Here is a 20,945-nt window from a genome sequence, read left to right on the forward strand (position 1 = left end):
AGTCAAGTAAGAAATAGAACGAGTGTTTGGAAAATGTTTGATATTATTGGAAGTGTTGGTGAACATCTTCTGTGGCGCTCCTGTCCTACTATATACTTGAGCAAATCCTTCGAGCACATCGTGCTGAATGACTTGCCCTTGGGAATGATAGACTGCGGTTGAGGGCTAACAGACTGCGGCTGAGAGCTAGCAGGGGCTGATGCTCGTCATCACTGCTGTGTCGGAAAACTAAGAAGACCGGATCGGACTTTCGGGCTGTTTCTAATGAAGCATTACTAGCGTTGTCAAACGAGGCATTAGCGCTGTCAAACGAGTGACTGCAATTTCACAACACACGCCGGTTCATCTGGATATTTTTTGGAACAAACTTTGCATACGCATTTGACATTGATTTCGCAGAACGTAAGGGATGGCAGCATCACATTCATGACGCCTGACATGCATATAATTAGTATACGCGTGGATAGTCATTGTTGTGGTGTTCGTCACTAGATTGCCAAATGGGGAATGCCAAGGTTTCCGATGTAGAAAGCCGACACACCACTTATAGATTGTTTACCTCATAAATTGTTTACCTCATTAGGTCCCAGTGGTAATCTCGCAACTAGGCATCCTATAGAATCATCATATCCTTGTACTACAAGGTAGCAGGACTATGTTTTTCACGACTAAATGGCGATCCCGGCGATCCTGGAGCGATTGCATCATGTCTCCTTGTACATTACGATACACATTTTATGTATGTCCAATACGCCTATCTGAGGACCGGTTGGGCGAGTTGTTGAGTAGATTGGTTGCCACTTGGACAAGGAGCACCCTTGATGGGAAAAATAGCCCTACTACACTACCCTTTTACGCACACAGTTGCAGCAATGACTGCTGCGCCTTGCATGATCGGATTGGCTCGGGTCACTATGTAGTGATGGCTAAGAACTCGGAACATAAGCCCACTATATCATCTCCCTCAATACGAATTTAGTTGATGTCATATACCAAATATTCCGTTTCTAATCCCGATAGGGCAAACGCAACGTCGATGAATTTGCCTGATTGGAGATTGTGTGTCTTGGTAATGGCTATGCACTGGCGGCTACTTCCCTGAGATTTTCTCGGATCCTACGTGCAGATGATGTTCTCAGTATAGATTGGTTCGCCGGTCACATGATCCGTCATTTCGAATGTGTAAGCGCCAGGCTCATTTCAATGAGCAAAGTGCCAATGTTGATTTCAAATGCTCTAATCCTAGGATCCTTTGAACAACAACGAGTTGTGTACATGGTATATTGCAACTTCTCATATATCATGCAGCATACGGTGGTTCCTAACGAAGTAACAAATGATAGGTTTATCAGTTTTTCATACCAAAATTTTTTACTTCTCTATATTGAGGAGTAAATCAATAGCATGTTTGGACTATTACATTACAAACCAGTTTCAGAATGGTACTCCTGTATGTTCTGCCGTATGTGAGAAGGCGCATTTGTCCCATACCCAATGTGCTGGTTGTGCTTTTCCATGCCACTAGCGCCAGATACTAGTCCGATGGGTCATCGGAAAAGAATCCGTGCCAAAAGCGTGTTAGTGACTCATGGAACTGGCTTTGTTGAGTATGACTGTATGTACATGTACACATAGCTCAAAGCTTGCAAGAGAAGAAAAAGCATCTTCTGAGTCTTTGTCTTCTCCTTTGGCACAGAGAGGCTTCACCAGTTCTAGACATTTTCCCTATAAATATGGCCCAGCCAACGTCAGACACCAAAATCTTTGTAGCGGCAGACGAAGCAGAGAGGTTTGTGCGAGAGGTGCTTATAGGAAATGGGGTCCCTAAAAATAACGCGGAGATTGTCGCACGCTGTCTAATTGCAGCAGATTTGCGTGGGGTTGACACACACGGGATGAATCGTATTCCTTCGTACCTTGAACGCGTCCGGCAAGGAGTCCTGGACGGCACGGCAACACCCAAAGTCAATCAGATTACGCCTGCTGTAGCTCAAGTTGATGGAAGAAATGGATGGGGCTTCGTTGCTGCAGATGCGGGCATGGCTGCCGCTATTGAGTCTGCGAGGGTGAGGCGAGCGCCTACTATCATTGGGTTAAATCAGCACTAAGAAAACACATGTAGGTCTTCGGCATTGGAATGGCCAGCGTCAAGCATTCTAATCATTTTGGAATGAGTGCATGGGTTGTTCAGAAAGCTTTGGATGCTGACATGATGAGTCTCGTCTTTACCAATTCTAGCCCTGCTTTGCCGGCATGGGGAGGAAAGTCCAAGCTACTAGGCGTGTCACCGATAGCCTGTGGCGCACCTGGAAACGAGAATCCGTTTATTCTCGATATGGCACCGTCGATTGCAGCAAGAGGCAAGATCTATAAAGCGAAAAGGAGAGGGGAACCGATTCCTTCGGATTGGGCCTTGGACAAGGACGGAAATGCGACAACAGATCCTACCGCAGCTCTTGACGGGGGTGTGATGCTTCCAATGGGTGGTCCAAAAGGGTCGGGTCTGGCCATTATGATGGATATCTTTTCTGGGGTCTTGTCTGGGTCCGCCTTTGCAGGAAATGTCACTGGTCCATATGATCCCTCCAAGCCATCTGACGTTGGCCATTTCTTGGTTGCGATTAAACCAGATCTTTTCATGAGCCTGCAAGAATTCAGAGATCGCATGCAATACCTCTACGACAAGGTTGTCGGCGCAGATAAAGCGGCTGGAGTAGAACGTATATACTTTCCTGGGGAGTTGGAGCAGTTGCAGCAGAAAGAGCGCGAAGCAACGGGTATCCCATTAGTACAGGCTGAGATTGATGCACTGAATGGTGAAGCGTCAAGGGTTGGAGTCAGATCTCTGCAGGTCAAATCACCGTAATTTATTGTTCCCGTGAGTATTTTGAGCTAATGGCACGTCTGTAGCCATAGAAGCCAAATATCATTAGTTTGCCAACTTGGCCAATGCATCTCCCTCGACCCGTAATCCCACCCATTCGTTTTTCCTCTTCGCACCAATTACTTCACTCTGATAGAAATTGAGGCTGGGCTCATTCCAATCCAAACAACTCCATTCTAGCCTCTTGCCTCCAACCTCGAGAACTAATGCCGCGAGCTCTTTCAACAGCCTCTTACCATAGCCCTTCTTCCGATATGCTTCTTTTACGAACAGATCCTCGAGATAAATTCCTGGGACACCAGTCCAGGTACTGAAATTGAAGAAGTAGACTGCCATCCCGGCTACGGTTCCATCTGGGTCAGTGATGAGGAGAGTACGAGCAAAGCCTTGGGAAAATGTAGAGGTCGAAGGGTCGTAGTGAGCTAGAGTGCGGCCAAGAATTTCCTCGGTAGCTTCGACCTTGTCACTTGCGTTTTCGTAGTCTGCAAGTTCGCGGATGAGAGCCAAGATAGTGGGAATGTCTAGATGACGGACATTAGTGTGGATTTGTTGTATAGCCAGGAGGTCAAGTGTACCTTCACGACATGCGTGGCGAAGTGATGCGTGGCCGGACGACATTGTGTACTCGGAGGATCTTGGAGGATGCTGCAAGCGTGCGGAAGAAAGGAATCCGGGTCATGGCCGGGCTTGTTACATGTGTACATACACGCCCTATTGTATACATGCGTGTCGCGTTGCGGGGCTCGCCTACGTCAAGAGTGGGTAGTTGAAAAGATGCCCCGCACTCAGGGCAGCTTTTGTTGGCGCGTGGGCGCACGAGCCGCAGCCGCACGCTTTCTCTTCCACTCGTCCAACTCCTTGCGCAAAGGGTTGTCCTCTGGAAGGAACTCGACGAAAAAAGGAAAACGCACATATTCTCCATCGGCATTGCGTGGCTGCACATGGGCAGATTTGTCCAAGACGTGTTGCTTTGGTGTGTGTGGAATGTGTCCTTTTGCATCCACACCAGCAAAGAGGTCATAGTCCGTTGGTGCGGCGTAGAGCTTGGGCTTGATCGTCTTGTTGGGCTCACCCCAGATGGCCTTCCAGCGCTTCGTTTCTTCGTGGTACTCGAGCTTGCAACAGAGAGTGAGGATCTTGGTGTACAGGCGTCTCATGAACTTAGGGGTGATGGCGTGGGGACGGTGCATGCCTGCAGGCCTGTCTGCTCTATTAGGTTTACTCAACGCCATGGCTTCATGCAGGGTGCTGGCAAAGAGGGTTTCTGGTGTAGCAACGCCATCAGGGCCAGCAGCAGTAGTGGCAAGGGAGGCTTTGGCCCTTGGCTTGACCAAGTCAATGGGCTGATGACCGAGCACCATGGCATGCATCGTATCCCACTCGTGAGCGGGCAGGGGCGGGAGGACCCTCGTCATGGTCTCAGCATACCATCGTCGGACGTTGTTACGCGCCCTCCTGATGGGCATGGGGCGGCCCCAGACATTGTGTATGGGTGTGTTGAGGTGGTGGCCCTTGAGCTCGCGTTGGATGGAAAGGCCCTTCTGGTGCTGCGACCTGATGAGGGCGCGCAGGCGCGAGAAGCGACCCGAGATGGCGATGGTGCAGTGTGTCTTGGAGACGGGCACAGGGGCGGCGAACAGGCCCAGGCACCGCGCAGAAGTGTAGTAGAGCTGGTGGAGCGGGGCCGGGGGCACCTCGGCAGCAGCGGTAGGGAGCGGCAGTTTGCCGCCGTCCATGATGGCATCGGGCCTGAGGAGGGGGGCCAACAGCGTGTGCTTGCGCCTGCCCACGCGGCCGTATGCAAGGAAAAGGACCTTTTGCAGACAGGCAATATCGCCCTGGTTGGCACGGCGGAGAAGAGCCAGCCCTTTGCGCGCCTTGCGTAGCAACCGCGGGATGCGGGTGTGTATGGGTGAAGGTGTGGCTGCATCCGTGGCTGTGGCTGTGGCTCGGCCTGTGGCTAGTGACTTGTGGCTGGGCTGGTAGGCCTTGAAGCGGGAGACAATGTAGCGGCCAAAATAGGTGCGGGCAGTGGCATCGGGCAGGTATGAGGCCTCGCGCAGTAAAGCACGCAGCATATGCAGAGGCTGTCCGGGTGCAGCCATGGAAGACGACGGCGAGAATGACGGCGACAACGACGACGACGACGATGGAGAGGCCAAGGAATGCGACGGGGAGAAAAACGACGACCATCATGACTGAGGATTGCGCTACCGCACGGGCACCCACAGCCGACAGACGCGTTGGACGCGCATCTCCGCTTCTCTCCACCACCACTACCACCACTTCCACTACACACATCAACGGCACGGCACGACACGACACGACGCCGACGCCGGCGCACCCCTCTGCCGCCCTGCAATGACATGATGCAAGTCATGTCCACTTCACATTCCTTCCCCGCCGCCTCGCCGTCGCACCAACAGTCGGCTCTGTATGCAAACTCGCCCCACGGCCACGCCCTTATGGCTGCCCCTGCTGCCTTGAATCGCTCCTTTTCCGACATGAGCGCCTTCCACCATCATGCCATGGACAAACCTCAGATATATACCGTAGGCCTTCCTTTACTAGCCACATTCCTCCAGTCACCCTGCCATGCTGACTCCCCTCCCTCCTCTTAAAGGCCGTCTACTCGGGCGTATCCGTCTACGAAATGGAGGTCAACCGTGTCGCCGTCATGCGCCGCCGCTCTGACGGCTGGCTCAATGCTACCCAGATCCTCAAGGTTGCCGGCGTCGATAAGGGAAAGCGCACAAAGGTATTGGAAAAGGAGATTCTTACTGGAGAACACGAAAAAGTACAGGGCGGTTACGGAAAGTACCAAGGCACGTGGATCAACTACCGCCGCGGACGCGAGTTTTGTCGCCAATACGGCGTCGAAGACGTCCTGCGCCCGCTTCTCGACTACGACATCACCCTCGACGGCAGCCATGCACCGGGTCACGCCATAGAAACCCCTACAAAGGAACAAGCCATGGCTGCCAACCGCAAACGCTTCTACACACAAAGCATCGATGGCCGCACCACTACTCAAAATCTCACAGGTACCTTTTTCAGCAACATCTCGTCGACAGCCACGAGTGCCCTTGCAGCAATGAACAAGGTTGCGCGACTCAATTCGCCTGCTCCCAGACCATCTTCTTCGTCCCAGAGGCGCACAAGCGCCACACGTCCGTCGCAGTCGCAGCCTCCTCTCACCAGCCAAGATTCGTTTCGCACAAGCAGCCAGCAGAGTATCACCTCGGAACCAAGCTTCACCGGACACAACGGCCAAACAGATTCCGCCTATGCCACTGCCGTCGATGAATCACAGGAACCACCAAGAAAGCGCATTCGGGCCTCCCACGACGAATCCTATTCCCAACCTACCGCGGCTGATATGTCGATGAACCCTATGAGCTCGCCAACGGAACCAAGTGAGAGCTTCGATCAGCACCATCCCGCACAGCCCATTACTCTTGCCGACGGCGATGTCCCCACAGCTTTACCGCCATTACCATATCCCGACACCAAGCAAGATGAAGAGAAGCAGGCTATGCTAACAGATTTGTTTGCGGATCAGACGAGGTCAGATTTCACAAACCATCCCGCCATATTACATCTCTCCGGCCCAGATCTCGATATGCCTATCGATAACTCGTCCAACACAGCCCTCCATTGGGCGGCGACACTGGCCCGTGTCTCCTTGATCCGACTACTGGTATCCAAAGGCGCAAACATGTTTCGAGGAAATGCTTCCGGCCAGACTGCTTTGATGAGTGCCGTTTCGGTGAATAATAGCCTGGATCACAGCTGTTTCCCGGAAACCCTAGAGATTCTGGCCCCTTTGATCGAGCTACGCGATTCCCAAGGACGAACAATATTACATCACATTGCGGTCACGTGCGCCATCAAGGGGCGTGCAGCCTCGAGCAAGTATTACCTTGAGGCTCTCCTTGAGTATCTCGTCCGCAGCAATATTGGTGGCGGTCAACCACCTCCGTTTCATGATACCAGTAATCACTCTAAGCCTATCGGCTTGATGAGGTTTATGCAGGAAATGGTAAATGCACGGGACAAAGCTGGCAACACGGCCTTGAACCTGGCAGCGCGGATAGGCAACCGCAACATCATCTCTCAGCTCATGGAAGTTCAGGCCGACCCCACCATTCCGAATCACAAAGGCACGAGGCCAATGGACTTTGGAGTAGGCACCGACCTGGGCGATGGACAAGGTCTCATCACAGCGACCAGCCCCACAAAGGCCAAGGCACCGCTGAGTAAAGCTGAGGAAACGAGCCGAGAGATACAACCTTGCAAGTCTCCAGCCTATCTGCACATGATTGTATAGCTAACTTGATAGCAGTAATGAGTGGCATCCTCCAGTCGGCGTCGTTGCAGTTTACGCAAGAAGCGCGTTTGAAGCAAGACGCTATTGATCAAACTAACGAGCTTATTACACAATTATCTAGTCAGCAGAAGCAAGAACAACAAAAGCTACAAACACTTCGTGCCCGCTTACGGCAAAGACAAGATCGTGCCAAACGGATATCGAATCTCAAACGATGGCTAGAACCTCAACGACATATGCTTTCAGTCAACGATGGTGCCATTGATTTGCACGATAAGAAAAGAATCGGGTATGCCGATACCCAAGGTGCAGGTTTGCTCATCAAAGAAGACGACCTTCCCTATGAGCTTCGACAAGCGGGAGACCACCTGGATAGGCGTGCTTCTGATGGCCCAATCTATCTATCGACGTCAGTACCTTTAGATCCATCTACGCTCAGCCAAGTGTCGCATCAACCCCAATGTCAGAATTTCCTTCTCCAACAACTACCAGCTGCATCTGTTCTTCGGCAGCGGATTGAGACGTACACTGCTACCAACACGGCACTTCTCAAGCGTAGCAGAATGTTGAAAGAAAAGGACGGACAGCTAGAGATGATGTATCGCAAAGTTGTCAGCCTGTGTACGAAGGTAGAAGAAAACCGAATCGAGGAGTGTCTCGAAGGTTTGGTAGCCGCTTTGGACAGCGAAGAAGGCGAAGGCGTCGAAGTTGGTCGTGTAAGAGAGTTTTTGAGAAAAGTGGAGGGTGTCGAGTAGGCGATTGCTCGCTGATCATGTTCCGATCATACCCGGATTCGAGATGTTGTCCCTGCTACATATCATTCTTTCTGCTTAGCTCTGTTTGTTTTGCACCGTGGTACATGGGTAGGCTGGCGTTACGTCATGGATACCAGCCCGGCGAGGCTACCGGGTGGCGTATTCTTCTTGCAATGTGAATGAAGTGTTAATTCAAAGGATGATACCCATCCACATGTGTTCTATCAGTGTGTTCCTATGTAAGAGTCAAGAGACCTGTCTAGCCGCCTGTTTTTTTTTCAAGCGAGTCTCTTTGAGCGGGTCCCTTTCTAGGGCGGAAGATTCGCGACGGCACTTTGCAAACTTAGTCCGCATCATTCCGTTGCTGTCTTTCTCCCAACTGCCACTATGATTCAGGCGCATCTCACGGACGGAGAAATTTAGAGTTCCTCGCTAGGTCGGTCCCCAGACTATCGTATTTTCCATGAATCGCATGGTATGCAGCTATGGAAATCTTGTTTCGTTTCTCGAGCTACTTCTCTAACTACTTGCGTGGCTGACAGCAGCCTGTGAAGTAATGCAGCTTTTTTTTTCAACACTTGTCCCAGTCATGATGATACGACCGCTGCTCTGACCTCAAGAATACGGGCTGGTCTTTTGCCGATGCCCGCTCTTGCTGATGAAAGTAGTGATAGAATTTGCCGCGTCACAAAGCCATAATCCAAATACCGATGAGCACAGAAGCTTTTTGCGATACCCACATTTCTTCGTAAGTTGGATCAGAAAGGCAGAAGATGCTCGCCTCACGCCGCATCTGTGAGTCAAACGTGCAGTTGGGATCAGCTATGTCACATCTCCCTATCGAGCTAAACGGTGCACATATTGACGTCATTGAGCCTTTTTCAGTATTGATCGACGATGTCTGGTTGATGGATATGCAGGAATTCGAACCTTGGAGGGGGGAGGGGCGCCAGGGCGTCCACGCTTTGAGTAAGGTTGCTGTTAGCAGACTACCAGTAGCCATTTATCCGTGGTGCCAAAGATTCGACCCTGTTACTAGAAACTTTCGAGAATCAAACTGAAGCTTTGTATGCGGATGGGGTGTCATGTAAACAATACCAGCCAGTGCCCTACCAGAGGTGCCTTACCAAACATGAGCACACATGCAGTACTATGCTCTTGCTCTGTCCACTTATTTCCAGAGGATACGGTTTACTGATACGATCGTCTAAAGCTTCGGCGCCTATTCTCGTGATGTTCTAGCAGAATTCCCCATTTGTTGATAGTGTTCTCGTCGTCAAATAGCTGATCTTAGTACCGTCGGAGAAGCTGCACACAGCTCACCCGTGAAGAAGGGAAGAGCGCTATGGTCAGAATCTGTACGGAGCACGTGGCTCGACAAAAGGATGCAGCAACCATTGCAACAAAGTGTCACCTTCACAGCCATCACCGAAAAACAAAACTTGGTACTCACATACCGCAATGGCTGCTCAAGACCGAGAAGGGTTAGAGAAGATGCAGTCTTCGCCGTTTAGGCAGCGGTGAAACGGGGACCATGATATACTTACTTTCCTAAACGCCGATGTCAGCAAAGTATGCTTATTCTCAAGTGGCTTCATTCTTTGACGAAAGTTGCCGCTTCTATCGGCATGTACCCCCAATACCTCGACGGCATTTATTCACTCGGTGTCCCTCGTACCCGTCTTTAGCGCACAATATTCGGACCCTTTACAACTCCATACTACTTGGCGTGCACATTATGTCAATCAAAGGCCACCAATTCAAGAGCTCGCCGAGGACCGCGGCTGGCGCGAAGGATAGAGGCAGTGCTATTAGGGAGACTGGGTAGACTTGCGGCGCTTGGAGCGGAAGGAGCAGGAAGCTTACGTACGTAGGAGGCTCTTCAGAGGCGAGCGGAGCAGCGGAGCGGGCTTGCTGCTACCGCGATATGCCCTGCGTCTTGCAACGTGGGGAAATCATCGTAAGCCGCATAGGCGGTTTTGCAGTCAGCAATGCGCCAAGGTGCGGTGAACGGTGTAAGCTTGAATCTTAAGTATAGAAAGACCGGTGAGATGGCCGTGCACCAACGGAGCCGTTAGTAGTAGTAGTAGTATGTACTTACTGCTGTGTGTCCCCGCTGATCATGTGCATACGAGGAGAGATTGCATTACGTGTGCAAAAAAACAGGCCCAGGGTACCGTATGTGGCCCGAGGCTGAAACGGTTGGCTGCGGGTGTATTTTACAGTTGAATTGTCCTTACTCAGCGCTTACTTGTAATGAAATTGGGGGCGCGTACGCTCACGGGGTGCAAGTATTCGTGAGCTGCTTTCTTCCAAGAGATTGGCGCTTCCATAGTACTACAACGATTACTTCAGATGCAGTTGCCAAGAGTTGTTTTGCTGTACACCCTTGGGATGCTGTATTCGAATGGGCGTCTCATCAAGAGCAATATTACAAGACGCAGTTCTTCTAGAACGTGTCTCAATAGTGCTGTCCAGGATCGGTGTTATCTTACACGGCAGGAAGTTATTCCCTTTGACTGATTAAAACATAGTCGTATCTACAGCAACATTCCGCTCCAATCGGCGTATTTTCAGTATTGTTTTCCAGCAAAATATCTCGCCGATGACTAGCTGGAGACGGCGTCCCTTTCCGCCTTCTGCAGCAGCTTTGCGACCAGCCAGGTTGCCGAGCGCTCCGGTGAGGCTAGCACTGTACACAGTAATACATTGGCCATCAAGGGCCGTACCCTATGAGGCGGTAAAAGCCTTCAGGGTCCAGCCCTTGGCCCAATTTCTCAGCAGATTTACTTTGCGCCTTGTGCTTGTACTTATTGTTGGAGGTCGCGACCCAGTGCGCGCTAAGTGTCTTGTGTATACCGGGCAGTTGAGCGTAGCGGCTTGGGCTTCGGTGTTTCAACGGCGGGACAGAGGAGCGAACCACGTTGGCTGCCAACGACACGATGTAACTATCCAGGTGCGCAGGAGCTGTTTCTCTACGAATGCAGTATCCACTTGCTCTACTGTGGTTGCACGTACATCCAGGCTCCAAAAACGAACTAAACAAACGCAGGGCTGGGCACTCCCCCCCCCCCCCCCAGAGGTCCACGCATGTCGAGATGTTCCTTGAGAAGCCCACTGGTTTGACGCTAGGCTGCATGAACTGCAAGCACCGGGATGTTGGACGTGGCGACGGGGGGAGATTAGCCCGTTTTTCGGTGAGGAGAGGGCAATAATCATAGATGAAGGTTGAGACAAGATGCCAAGGGCATCTTGTGAACATGTTTGAGCGCCCGTAGACTTTGTGATGCATACGGGATATTTTACGTACAGTGGGGTTCGACGTCGGGGGTGATGGCAAAGAAAGCAGGATCCAAAAATGAACCCTATATGAGGTCGGGATATGGACGGAATACTTGTTGACTACTCGGTGTCTAAACCTAGTATATGTGCATTTTCATCACATGGAATGTTGAGTTCCTATGTACATTGAATCGTTCTCGGTTATCTGCAGCTGCCTCGGGACGTGCTCTCCCACGTAGATCAATTATACTAGGATCAAAGCTACGTAGAGCTTGTAATTCGTGTGAAGCCATGCTTGGCTGGAAGACGCAAAGTCGAAACCCTCGGGCAACGTTACTTAGTAATAAATCCGCCCTTGGGGGGATGCGTGGTCATCTGTTTTGAGGGGTTTTTGCTGGTGTATTTCATAGTAGCGCCGGCTAAGTCCGCTGACTAGCTGCATCGTGCCTGGCGCGGAGAGTTGCCGAAACAGGTTAATTGCGGGTACTATAGCGCCAGACGTATTTGCGTGCGGTCGGCCGACCTGCTTCCTGTGTCCAAGCACCGCCGCGTACATAGTATATCTAAGTACATAGCAGCCCTACCCTACTGACGACGGCCCGAATCAGCGTCGTGGCACTCACGATGCCGCTCGCTAAAGTCTATGCTGCTGCACTCGTGCGACTTACATGGCTTGTTTCATGGGTACCCATACTTTATCGCACATCAAGTTCAACCAACGAGTGCTGGGTGCATATCGTGTGAACACACCATACCCGAACTCTTTATATCTCCCTTTCCATCCGTGCAGTACATACAAGCACCGGACTTCCACAAGCATCCTGTTTTTGGCGACATGGACAAAGCTTTCACCTTCATCGTTGACCACACGGCTCAAGCTGGCCTTGCATCTAAGCGAAAGCTCAGGCGCCGTCGAGGAGCATGTGGGAACTGCAAGCGCAGAAAAGTGGCATGTAAGTATCGCAATGAGTCAGGGACACAAGGATAGGAATAACCAAGCAACACTAGGTAATGGAGCGATGCCATGCCAGCATTGTCATGTATGGTCAATTGGATGAACGTAGTTGTATTTACACTGCCAGAGAATCTAACAAATGCTTCAGAAAGCGTCCATCAGCTGCCAGTACGCTGAAACCAAGCGCTCCGCTCGTAACACAGCCCCAATCAGCGAGGCCGATACTACAATCCGGCAAACAATGACTTCAGACATCAGTACTTCATCAAGTCCACAGGATCTTGAAAATACCGATCGCTTTCCAGACAATTCCACCAACATCTTGACCCCTGATTTCTATTGCGATGAACTAGTCCATGTGTCCGTCTCAGAGGATCCTATGGATCTGTTCCACTGGAATCAATTAGGCGAAGGCTTTGGTGGACCGATTCCCGGACCCTCTCCCCGCCGCGAACAGCTGGAGAGCGTCAGAAACTACGAGGATATTGGCAGTACTGGCTTAGATTCAGATTACTACTCTCAAGATGATACACAATACTGTTATAGTAGTATAAACGATCTGTCAAGAGACCAGACATTGTCAACTTCAATCACCGCTACTGGTATGAGCAAACCCTAGACCTGACTCAATTTAAATCTACTTACGATTCTGACTGAATTGTGACAGAGGAATCACCATATCGCGACCATGTTCGCTCGTCTCTTCACTCTTGGTTACTGACAAGTATAAGAAATTCCAATGGTGAAAAGAACAACCACGTTGTAGAATCATCACAAAAGCTTTTGACAGCAAATTAATCAATAACCGATTATTGTTCCCCTAGAGAAATGGACATAATGGCGGCTCTTACCGACTTACGATGTGAGCGGGCTTTCAACAAAGAATTTCTTCGCGAGCGCATCAATGGTAAATTGATATCCAATCCGTATGAGACAATATAGGACGCTAACATGAATACAAATAGCCTGTTTTCCAGAACTATATGAGTACGTTACACTACTAAACTGACCAAGATTCAGCCGAAGAACATTAGTGTGCTGGTAATCTAACAAATCGTTGAACAGAACTGGAATATACCTGAAGTCCGAAGCTATAGAGGAGCTAATGGACCAAATAGTTTCAAACCCTTTTGTCAGTAGTCCTACTAGTATCGCTTTATGCTTTTCTTTGTTGGCTGTTGGCTCTCGTCGTCTAGACCTCAGTCATGGTAACGGTACAATCAAAGGAGCAACAATAGGCTACTTCAGGATAGCCCTACGCATGAGACCTTGCCTTTATGCTGAGGTCAGCCTCTTGCAATCACAGGTAAGTGGGAAAATATATTGATACCAGTTGTCAAGCATTTGCTAACGCAGAACCTGTAATCTAACAGGCCTTACTTCTCATGGTCAGTATACGATGCCTACTACTTACATAGTATGAATCTCGGACACAAAGAACTAACGATGAGCAATAGACCTACTTCTCACATTCTGTTGGTGCCAGTTCAACATCTAGTTTGATGGCGGACGCTACTTCGTGCCTCCAAATCCTTCGTCTTCACAGCTCCAGTGCGATCAACAAGTTATCTAGCGACCGCTTAGAGCAAACTAATATTAAGAGAGCTTTCTGGGCTATTCACTGTATGGAAAAGCCCCACTCTCTACAAGAAGGCCTCTTTCCAGTAAGCATTGCGCTATATAACAAAATATTTATCGTTCTTGAGACAGATGACTCGCTAATGGTAACGAATGCTGATTCCATATCTCCTAGTTAATACACGGTGAATATGCGGACCATAATATTTCTTCTCTTCAAAGTTCGTCGGATAGAGGAACCGACTGGCTGAGTGTAAATGTTCGGTATGCAGAGGTCTGCTCGGATATTCTACGGCAACTCAACAGCCCACGACACAATAGCCGAGACTGCTTAATCTGCTGTGGAAGAAGTTACTGCGAAAAAAGCCCTGCCTTCATTCTATGCCGGCTTGAAGACAGTCTCATGATGTGGAAAACCGACTTTACACTCAATTTTAACGTCGATAACTTGTCGACACTCCCATATATTGAAAGGCACCACATGCTAGCCTATATTACTAGATTTCATTTTGCCACCATTGCGATATATTCACTTCCGGAGATAGAGGCGACAGACATTAGCAAAGAAAGACGTTGCGAGTCAGCACGCCAAATCCTCAAATTGAGCTCACACATTTCCTGGTCTGATTTGTGTGATAACTGGTTCGTACTTTTTTTTCTTCATGTCTGGTCTTTTTATGCATCGAAATCATTGACTAACATTTCTTGTTCCAGGGAACTTTGCTCGGCTATATCGTTGGCGACTTGCATAATCGCAACAGGAATCATCCAAAAAGCCTCGCTGGCAGAGGCAGAAAGAAGCATAGCAGTCACCAATAATGCCTCAACCTACATGTATTCTCACAAGACCAGTTGTGAAATAGACATATCGTATATCGGTATAGCAATCGGCTTCTTCAGCCGAATATCGCTAAGCACAACTCATGGTTTTGGGGACGCCGCCATGGAACTATGTAGCTTTGCTCTTAGCTTGGCAAAATGTTAGCTTGAACCTGCTGGAAGGGTTTACGTAGCTTTTGTCACCCCACTTGTACCACTAGACATGAAATAAGAAATTAAATATAAGACCACACATCCAAGTCACCAAGCCACTTCTTGGCTATAATATAAGCGTTCTTCCACGGACCCTGCTTTGAAATAGATCCATTCGGCGATTCTGTGAATGAAGCTTTTGCGGAGATAGACATTTACAATTATTACCTAGGGTTGCGTCATACTACTCGTCTTCTAGGTTCATGTGTATAGTACACATATCTGGGGTAAAAATGCATAACAACAGGATATCCACTAAATTACTCCGTATACAGTTGAAAGCATTTTGCTCCGATAACTCCTTTAATTACCGATTTTCAAAGCTATACTAATTAAATGACAGACTAATAGGGCTGTTATAGAAGAAGAGAGCACATCAGTGACCAAAGCAGTAGCAGTCCGAGCATACGCAGGGCTCGATGAAGACTTGAACTAGTAGCCCATCTAGGCCTAAATCAGGGGGGAATTAAAGTAGGCAAAGCAAGCATCAAGCTTCATGGCGGCAGTAAGCATCAGCGTTGTTAACTCACCGGGATGCCCCAGCCAGAGCAAGCCGGAGAAGGGTCTATCTTGGCATACCAAGACCTCACTACCTCCCGAGTTCAACAAGGACTCCCAAGAGGCCGATCCGGACGTATACCAGAAGGAGTCAAGTAGCCCGGAAGTCCCTCCACTAATACCCGGCCAAAAATTAGCCCGAGCTGCCACTTTTCACTAACGCGTCAACGTTGCGAGCGGAACGCCCGGAGCCGCAGAAAGCCCGGAGTCAGGAATCATCCCGCTGGAGTCCCGAAGTGCCCAGAGCATGTATACGCCTTGGGTTCGTAGGTATAGTGGTGACCAGGGAATATTATACTGGTTTAGTATCTGATCAAATATTTGATCAAAGTCTTTGATTGGGCGTACAAGTATTCATCGGTGCCGAAGTACTTTGGGGCATGTACTGATACTTATGCATGAGTCAGTGTACTCAGGGCAAAGGTAATGGTTGAGGAGCTACGGTAGAAAAATCGGTACCATTACTCGGTAAGTACCTTCTCTACATACCTTATTCGGGCTAGCGTTAAATGGACGCTCTGTTCTATGAACAGTCATCAGTACTGTCGTATAGCATTTTACCTCATATCCATAGAATGAGAATGGCTGGCTTTGGCGGACAATTGCTTGAGTGTACCAGAGGCTGTACCTCATAAGGAAATCACTACCCTTCCGTACAGCCGTTGGTTTGATAATCAAATAGTAGGGAGTTGCGCAATAACAGCTAAACATAACTAAGGCCTAAATCTTAAATGGATATATGTAATCCAAATACTTTAGGCATCTACGCTGCTCTTGAATATTAGATTCTATTATGTCTAAGAGCCTACTAGAGAATAATCTATTCCATTGTTATACTTCAGTAAGTCTCCAGAGTCTTAGAATACACTGGCGGTTTTCCTGGTCATCCACAGCACATGTTTCAATTATTCGCCACGCATGCACTCCCTAGTTAACCTCCTTGCAAGATGTATAGTAGAATTCGGCCTTTATTCTGAATTGCTGCAGCATTTGAATGTTTAGGCGAAGACTAATCACCGCAAGTTGGTCTAAGCACTTGTGGTGACGAAACTGGTCGTGTGTCGCCTTGTGCCGTGCCGTCCCGTTTGGACCTTCTGTCATCGATTAAAACTGTATCACAGAGTATCTGTTGGCTTGAATATTTAGTAATAAATAAAATAGCATTAAAAGCAAATCTTGACTTGAAGAACTTGACTAAAATGCACGCTATTCGTAGGTATGTTGTTCCAACGTGGCAATGCGTTGCGCATGGTCAACAACTAAATTTTCGCAAACTGGGGTGACTACAAGGTGTTTGTTTCGTTACCAAGTCGCTTCGCTCTTCTCCAAGTCATAAAAGGTAATGATTCATGATAAAGGTATAATAGAATGTCTCAAGCCCAACTCAGTTAAATCTGATTAGCTGCGGCAGATGATTAAACTTTAGAGATCAGGTTGCATAACAAACTATATCCACCAAACCGTTCCTTACCTAAGTACATCGTCATACCAACCAGCCGTCATATGCTAAAAAGTGAAGCCAAGACTTGTTATGTTTTAGGACACACAAGGCTGAATGCTTGTATAATGTCACAGGCTCGAATACAAATACGACTACTTCGACCGCCTGTCTTCTGATTCATCCCTCATTCTCATGCCTCCCACATTACATCTCCTCTCGTTCTAAAACCATTCAAAGCCCGTTGTTTCTAGTTTCTCTCTACAGAATCATACAGAACGATGGAGTGCGCTCACATCATCGTAACGGCGCTTGCTGCCTTTGCATCTGCGCGCTCGGTCAAGCGGGTCAAATGGGCTACCATATGTCCACCCGAAACGTTTTGCCTTATTAAAACAGTCCGCTTCACGCTTGTTTTCTGCTCTCCTACTTACTTCATACTCTCTGCATTGCACATGTAAGCTGACATAGTCATAGGTACCAACGAGCATGTCTGTAAGTAAAATACTCAGTATAGGGGAAATGCATACGAAGTTGAGACGAAAACTCTACGAAGGGAGTAGCAGAATGCATACACAAAAGAGGGAGGGTACCGATACAGACCAAGGCCTTCAAATCAGCTAACCTCTACACAGGAGGGCTACACAACGTGCTGTGGTAAACAATGTGCTGCCACGATACATCATGATATGGCTTTAGCGACACTTATCCTATCGGTGCAAATGTTTGCGCGCATTCCCGGGCGGAATGAGCGCCAAGGACACCTATAAGAGCCGGCTTAGGTCGAGGACAAGAAACTAAAGCTAGGTCATGGATCATAAGAGCAACTTAGGTTATTCATGGCTGAGCAACAAGCGGAACACTTTGAAGACGATAAGGAGATGTGGCTAGAGAGTTTTGAATTACATGAATAGTGGAAATTTGAATAAAGTTCAAATCAACCAATGCACAATTCTCATGCGAACGTATCACGTTAGGTTCGACTGTTCGAATTAGGACTACGAGTCTCTTTTCCGGTCATGCTGCGGCATCCCCTAGTACTTTGATTTCCTTGTTATTTATAGGTATTTGTTTTAGCAAAATGACTTCAAAATTTTCCACTGAAAGGCACTAATAAGATACCAAGTTCTACCTTGGCGAATGGTTGACCAATGCAACTTCTTGGTCTATGTAAAAATGCCATCTTGGCGAAGTTGTTTCGGTGGCAGGTCCTCTTGGCTGTTTCATTTTGTAGCCCGTCACTCGGAGAGACTTTGGAAGAAGCGATAGGGGTATACATAGTGCCAGTTCCTGCTTCTTACCTTTCTTGAGATACCCAATGACCAGGACTGAACATGTGGGCATCCGAGCCCAAGAGAGTACTGCTGCAGTTATGCCGTGAAGGTCCAGGAAACGACAGCCACAGTGAGTATATTCTTGTTATGAGGAACAAAATCAGCTTTCGATACATGATTCTTCTCGGGCAACTTTGCCTTTCGAATCATCCGTTGGCACGACGAACGAACGAGTTGTATCGCGAGGTTTACTTGGCTGTTTCTCTACTTCCGCAGAGACTGGCAGGCACTATGTCACAGCCCACGACTTTGTACTGTCAGTACAATCAAACCCCTGTTTTCCTCACTAGGCTCATGGTATGCGGTCCATTAACATCGACATAGTAGTAGGTTGCTGTTTGTAATAATGTGCGAGTCAGAACACGCAACCCTCAAGAAGGATATAGAAGTATATTTTCAATAAGAAGTTGTTAGAATGATCTAACTACATAGGTATGTAATACATAGTGGCCGGATGCTTAACCGGGATACCGTCACATGTCCGAACAACGGAAAACTCTCACACCAACATACATCAACTTTCCTTAAGCTATGCACCCGATCAGCGCTACTCCGATTGCAACAGCCAAGTTTCATATCCAAGTGCAAAGCAAGACAACGGCGTGAAGCAACAAGGAGGGGACAGATGAAGTCGCACAGTGAGCATCGTTTAGCGCATGACCAGCCAGTATCATTCCATCACGAGTATCTTACCACATTTACTATACAAGGGTATTGTTAGTAGTACAAATTGATCATCAGCCCGCCCAAGGCGTTAGCAGTTATCATTATAATAGGAGATAGCTATTCCTTCATGTCCTGTTCAGCATAGCCATACTATTTCCTTACAAGGTAACTAGTAGACGTGAAATCTGCCGCCATACTACACGCATGAATCCACATAAGCTCACAGTCTATCCCCTGCTTCCACCTAGTCTATCATTCCAGATCTATTCGTCATAAGCCTACCGGGGACCTGGTCGCTTTCCACCACATGTTAGCCCTCCCTGGGAGTTGTGGGCATAGTGCATTTTGACCAAGCTCCAGGAGAAGACAACTGTGGAAGTAAAGCAATCATACATCCCGTCATTCTAAATCTATGAACTTAAAACGCTGAGCATTTCCTCTACACTCTGAAACTTTTCTCTTCGCTTCCCCTTTGCCTTGCCATTCTCTCGCTCAGCCTCATCAATCTTTTTCCAGTCCGTCCAACTGAGCGGTCTGACGCCTTTGCTTTCCACCGCTGCCCTCAGAGCCTCCCATCCCGATTTGGTGCCTTTGTTTTCACCGTTGGTATCGTTCAAAAAGAGCACACCAGCCTCCCAGTCTTGAGCAATGATGTCTGCAGAGGAGAAAGCATCTTGCATAGTGCTTGCAATCACACCAGTTGGTCCACGTTTAACCCACCCTGCGCAGTACATGCCAGAAACGTGGCCTGCTGTCAAGTTTCCAGGACCAGCTGAAGGGGTAATGACACGCCCGTGCATGTCGTTCGGGATGATGCCCAGCTTCTCATCAAAGGGCACACCAATGTCTGAGAGTCCAGGAAGAGCAGCCGACTTGTAGCCTACAGATCTGAAAGCCAAAGATGCTTCAATTGTCGTCTCATCCTTTGTAGACACAACACGGGTCCTCTGATCGAAGGGATCGCCATCAGGTACAAATTGTTGCTTTGTGAATGCTATTGAGGTGAGATGACCGTCAACTTCATGCATGGCTTTGGGAGCCTGCATAAAGTCGAGCGCCCATGACCGTGTAGCCTGCTGTGCAGGAGTGACCGAGCCCTTGAGAAGTACTTCCGCAATGCGTCTCTGGACGCGTGGGAGCTTTTTAATATCGGCGGGATACAGGGAGCGATCGATGGGTTCAAAGGCAACGGATGGTATTTGCATAAGCTCACGGGCTTCTTTGACGGTGAAGGCAGCCTTGATTAAGTGTCAGATATGTATTGCCAACACCGCAGCCACAACGTACCTGTATGGGACCACGTCTACCAACGACGCGCACAGACCGGATCTTACTCTCGGACAACGCCTGTATGGCCTGATCGGCAATGTCTGTACTGCGTAGCGCGTCTACGGGACTCAACAAAATGCGCGCGACATCTAGTGCAACATTTCCTTGGCCGATGACGACAGCCTGCTCACCAGCATGAAGGATTGGCTCCAGGTGTTGGAACTGCGGTAGACCATTGTACCAGCCAACGAAAGATCTAGCAGAATAGACGCCTGGCAGATGCTCTCCGGGGATGTCCAGCTGTCTATCCTCGGTTGCGCCATACGAGAATAGAATAGCATCGTAATGGGGTTTCATGTCTGCTAGCTGCACATCATAGCCGACCTTGACATTGCCAATGTAGTTGAATCGCGGTGAGCGGGCAATGTCTTCAAAGGTGTCTTGACAGTTCTTGACCTCTGGGTGATCGGGCGCAACACCATATCGGACGAGTCCATAGGGTACAGGGAGCTGCTCGTACATGTCGATGACGGCATCTTGGTTCTTGTTCATGAGACGATAGGCGGTATAGAAGCCTGCGGGACCCGAGCCGACAATGGCAAGGTGGAGGCGACCTCGCGTGCTTGATACGGTGCTGTACTCATGGCGGAGAGAAAAGCGTAGGGCATGGGCAAAAGAAGGCTGATGCGCTACCGACAGCTGTAACGGAGCAGCACTACTGCGGGTGACATGTGGGCGTGTGGCAGCGAGGTGGGTCAATTGCGGCGGTGTATTTGTTATTCGTCGTGTAGAGCTAGCGCAGACACGAGGCGTTCCCAAGTGTCGTGAAAGGAACATGGTGTGAAGGTCCTTGCGGTGGGTAGC

The 20,945-nt window shown here is 48.9% G+C and overlaps 7 protein-coding genes across 7 annotated transcripts; 4 read left to right on the top strand and 3 right to left on the bottom strand.

Annotated features, from left to right (window-relative positions):
* Positions 1-1,733: 1,733 nt before the first annotated feature.
* PSV08DRAFT_382910 (Malate/L-lactate dehydrogenase) lies at positions 1,734-2,866 on the top strand (the record flags this gene model as incomplete). The annotated part of the gene is made up of 2 exons (XM_014220367.1): positions 1,734-2,066; positions 2,123-2,866. 2 exons carry the CDS (start codon positions 1,734-1,736, stop codon positions 2,864-2,866), a joined length of 1,077 nt encoding a protein of 358 aa, XP_014075842.1.
* Positions 2,848-3,610, bottom strand: PSV08DRAFT_341256 (acyl-CoA N-acyltransferase). Its single transcript, XM_066092767.1, has one exon. It carries the CDS (start codon positions 3,500-3,502, stop codon positions 2,930-2,932), a length of 573 nt encoding a protein of 190 aa, XP_065947950.1. The 5' UTR covers positions 3,503-3,610; the 3' UTR covers positions 2,848-2,929.
* On the bottom strand, positions 3,586-4,989 carry PSV08DRAFT_382911 (uncharacterized protein; the record flags this gene model as incomplete). Its single annotated transcript, XM_014220369.2, has 1 exon — positions 3,586-4,989. The coding sequence occupies one exon, from the start codon at positions 4,987-4,989 to the stop codon at positions 3,670-3,672; it is 1,320 nt and encodes a 439-aa protein (XP_014075844.1). The 3' UTR covers positions 3,586-3,669.
* A 194-nt stretch (positions 4,990-5,183) lies between these two features.
* Positions 5,184-8,171, top strand: PSV08DRAFT_21158 (uncharacterized protein). The gene is made up of 3 exons (XM_014220370.2): positions 5,184-5,436; positions 5,508-7,179; positions 7,230-8,171. The coding sequence occupies exons 1-3, from the start codon at positions 5,251-5,253 to the stop codon at positions 7,967-7,969; spliced, it is 2,598 nt and encodes an 865-aa protein (XP_014075845.1). The 5' UTR covers positions 5,184-5,250; the 3' UTR covers positions 7,970-8,171.
* A 3,748-nt stretch (positions 8,172-11,919) lies between these two features.
* PSV08DRAFT_382913 (uncharacterized protein) lies at positions 11,920-12,825 on the top strand (the record flags this gene model as incomplete). Its single annotated transcript, XM_066093412.1, has 2 exons — positions 11,920-12,204; positions 12,355-12,825. The coding sequence occupies 2 exons, from the start codon at positions 11,920-11,922 to the stop codon at positions 12,823-12,825; spliced, it is 756 nt and encodes a 251-aa protein (XP_065947951.1).
* Positions 12,826-13,043: 218 nt separating this feature from the next.
* Positions 13,044-14,769, top strand: PSV08DRAFT_382917 (uncharacterized protein; the record flags this gene model as incomplete). The annotated part of the gene is made up of 6 exons (XM_066093413.1): positions 13,044-13,113; positions 13,298-13,512; positions 13,580-13,594; positions 13,664-13,870; positions 13,960-14,426; positions 14,499-14,769. 6 exons carry the CDS (start codon positions 13,044-13,046, stop codon positions 14,767-14,769), a joined length of 1,245 nt encoding a protein of 414 aa, XP_065947952.1.
* A 4,258-nt stretch (positions 14,770-19,027) lies between these two features.
* Positions 19,028-20,635, bottom strand: PSV08DRAFT_413050 (uncharacterized protein; the record flags this gene model as incomplete). The annotated part of the gene is made up of 3 exons (XM_066093943.1): positions 19,028-20,050; positions 20,100-20,288; positions 20,364-20,635. Coding segments are annotated over 3 exons (1,289 nt in total), but the record flags the coding sequence as incomplete, so codon positions are not given.
* Positions 20,636-20,945: the final 310 nt, after the last annotated feature.

The sequence above is a fragment of the Bipolaris maydis genome (assembly GCF_028858645.1).
Source record: "Bipolaris maydis strain C4 unplaced genomic scaffold PSV08scaffold_18, whole genome shotgun sequence".
NCBI lineage: Eukaryota > Fungi > Ascomycota > Dothideomycetes > Pleosporales > Pleosporaceae > Bipolaris > Bipolaris maydis.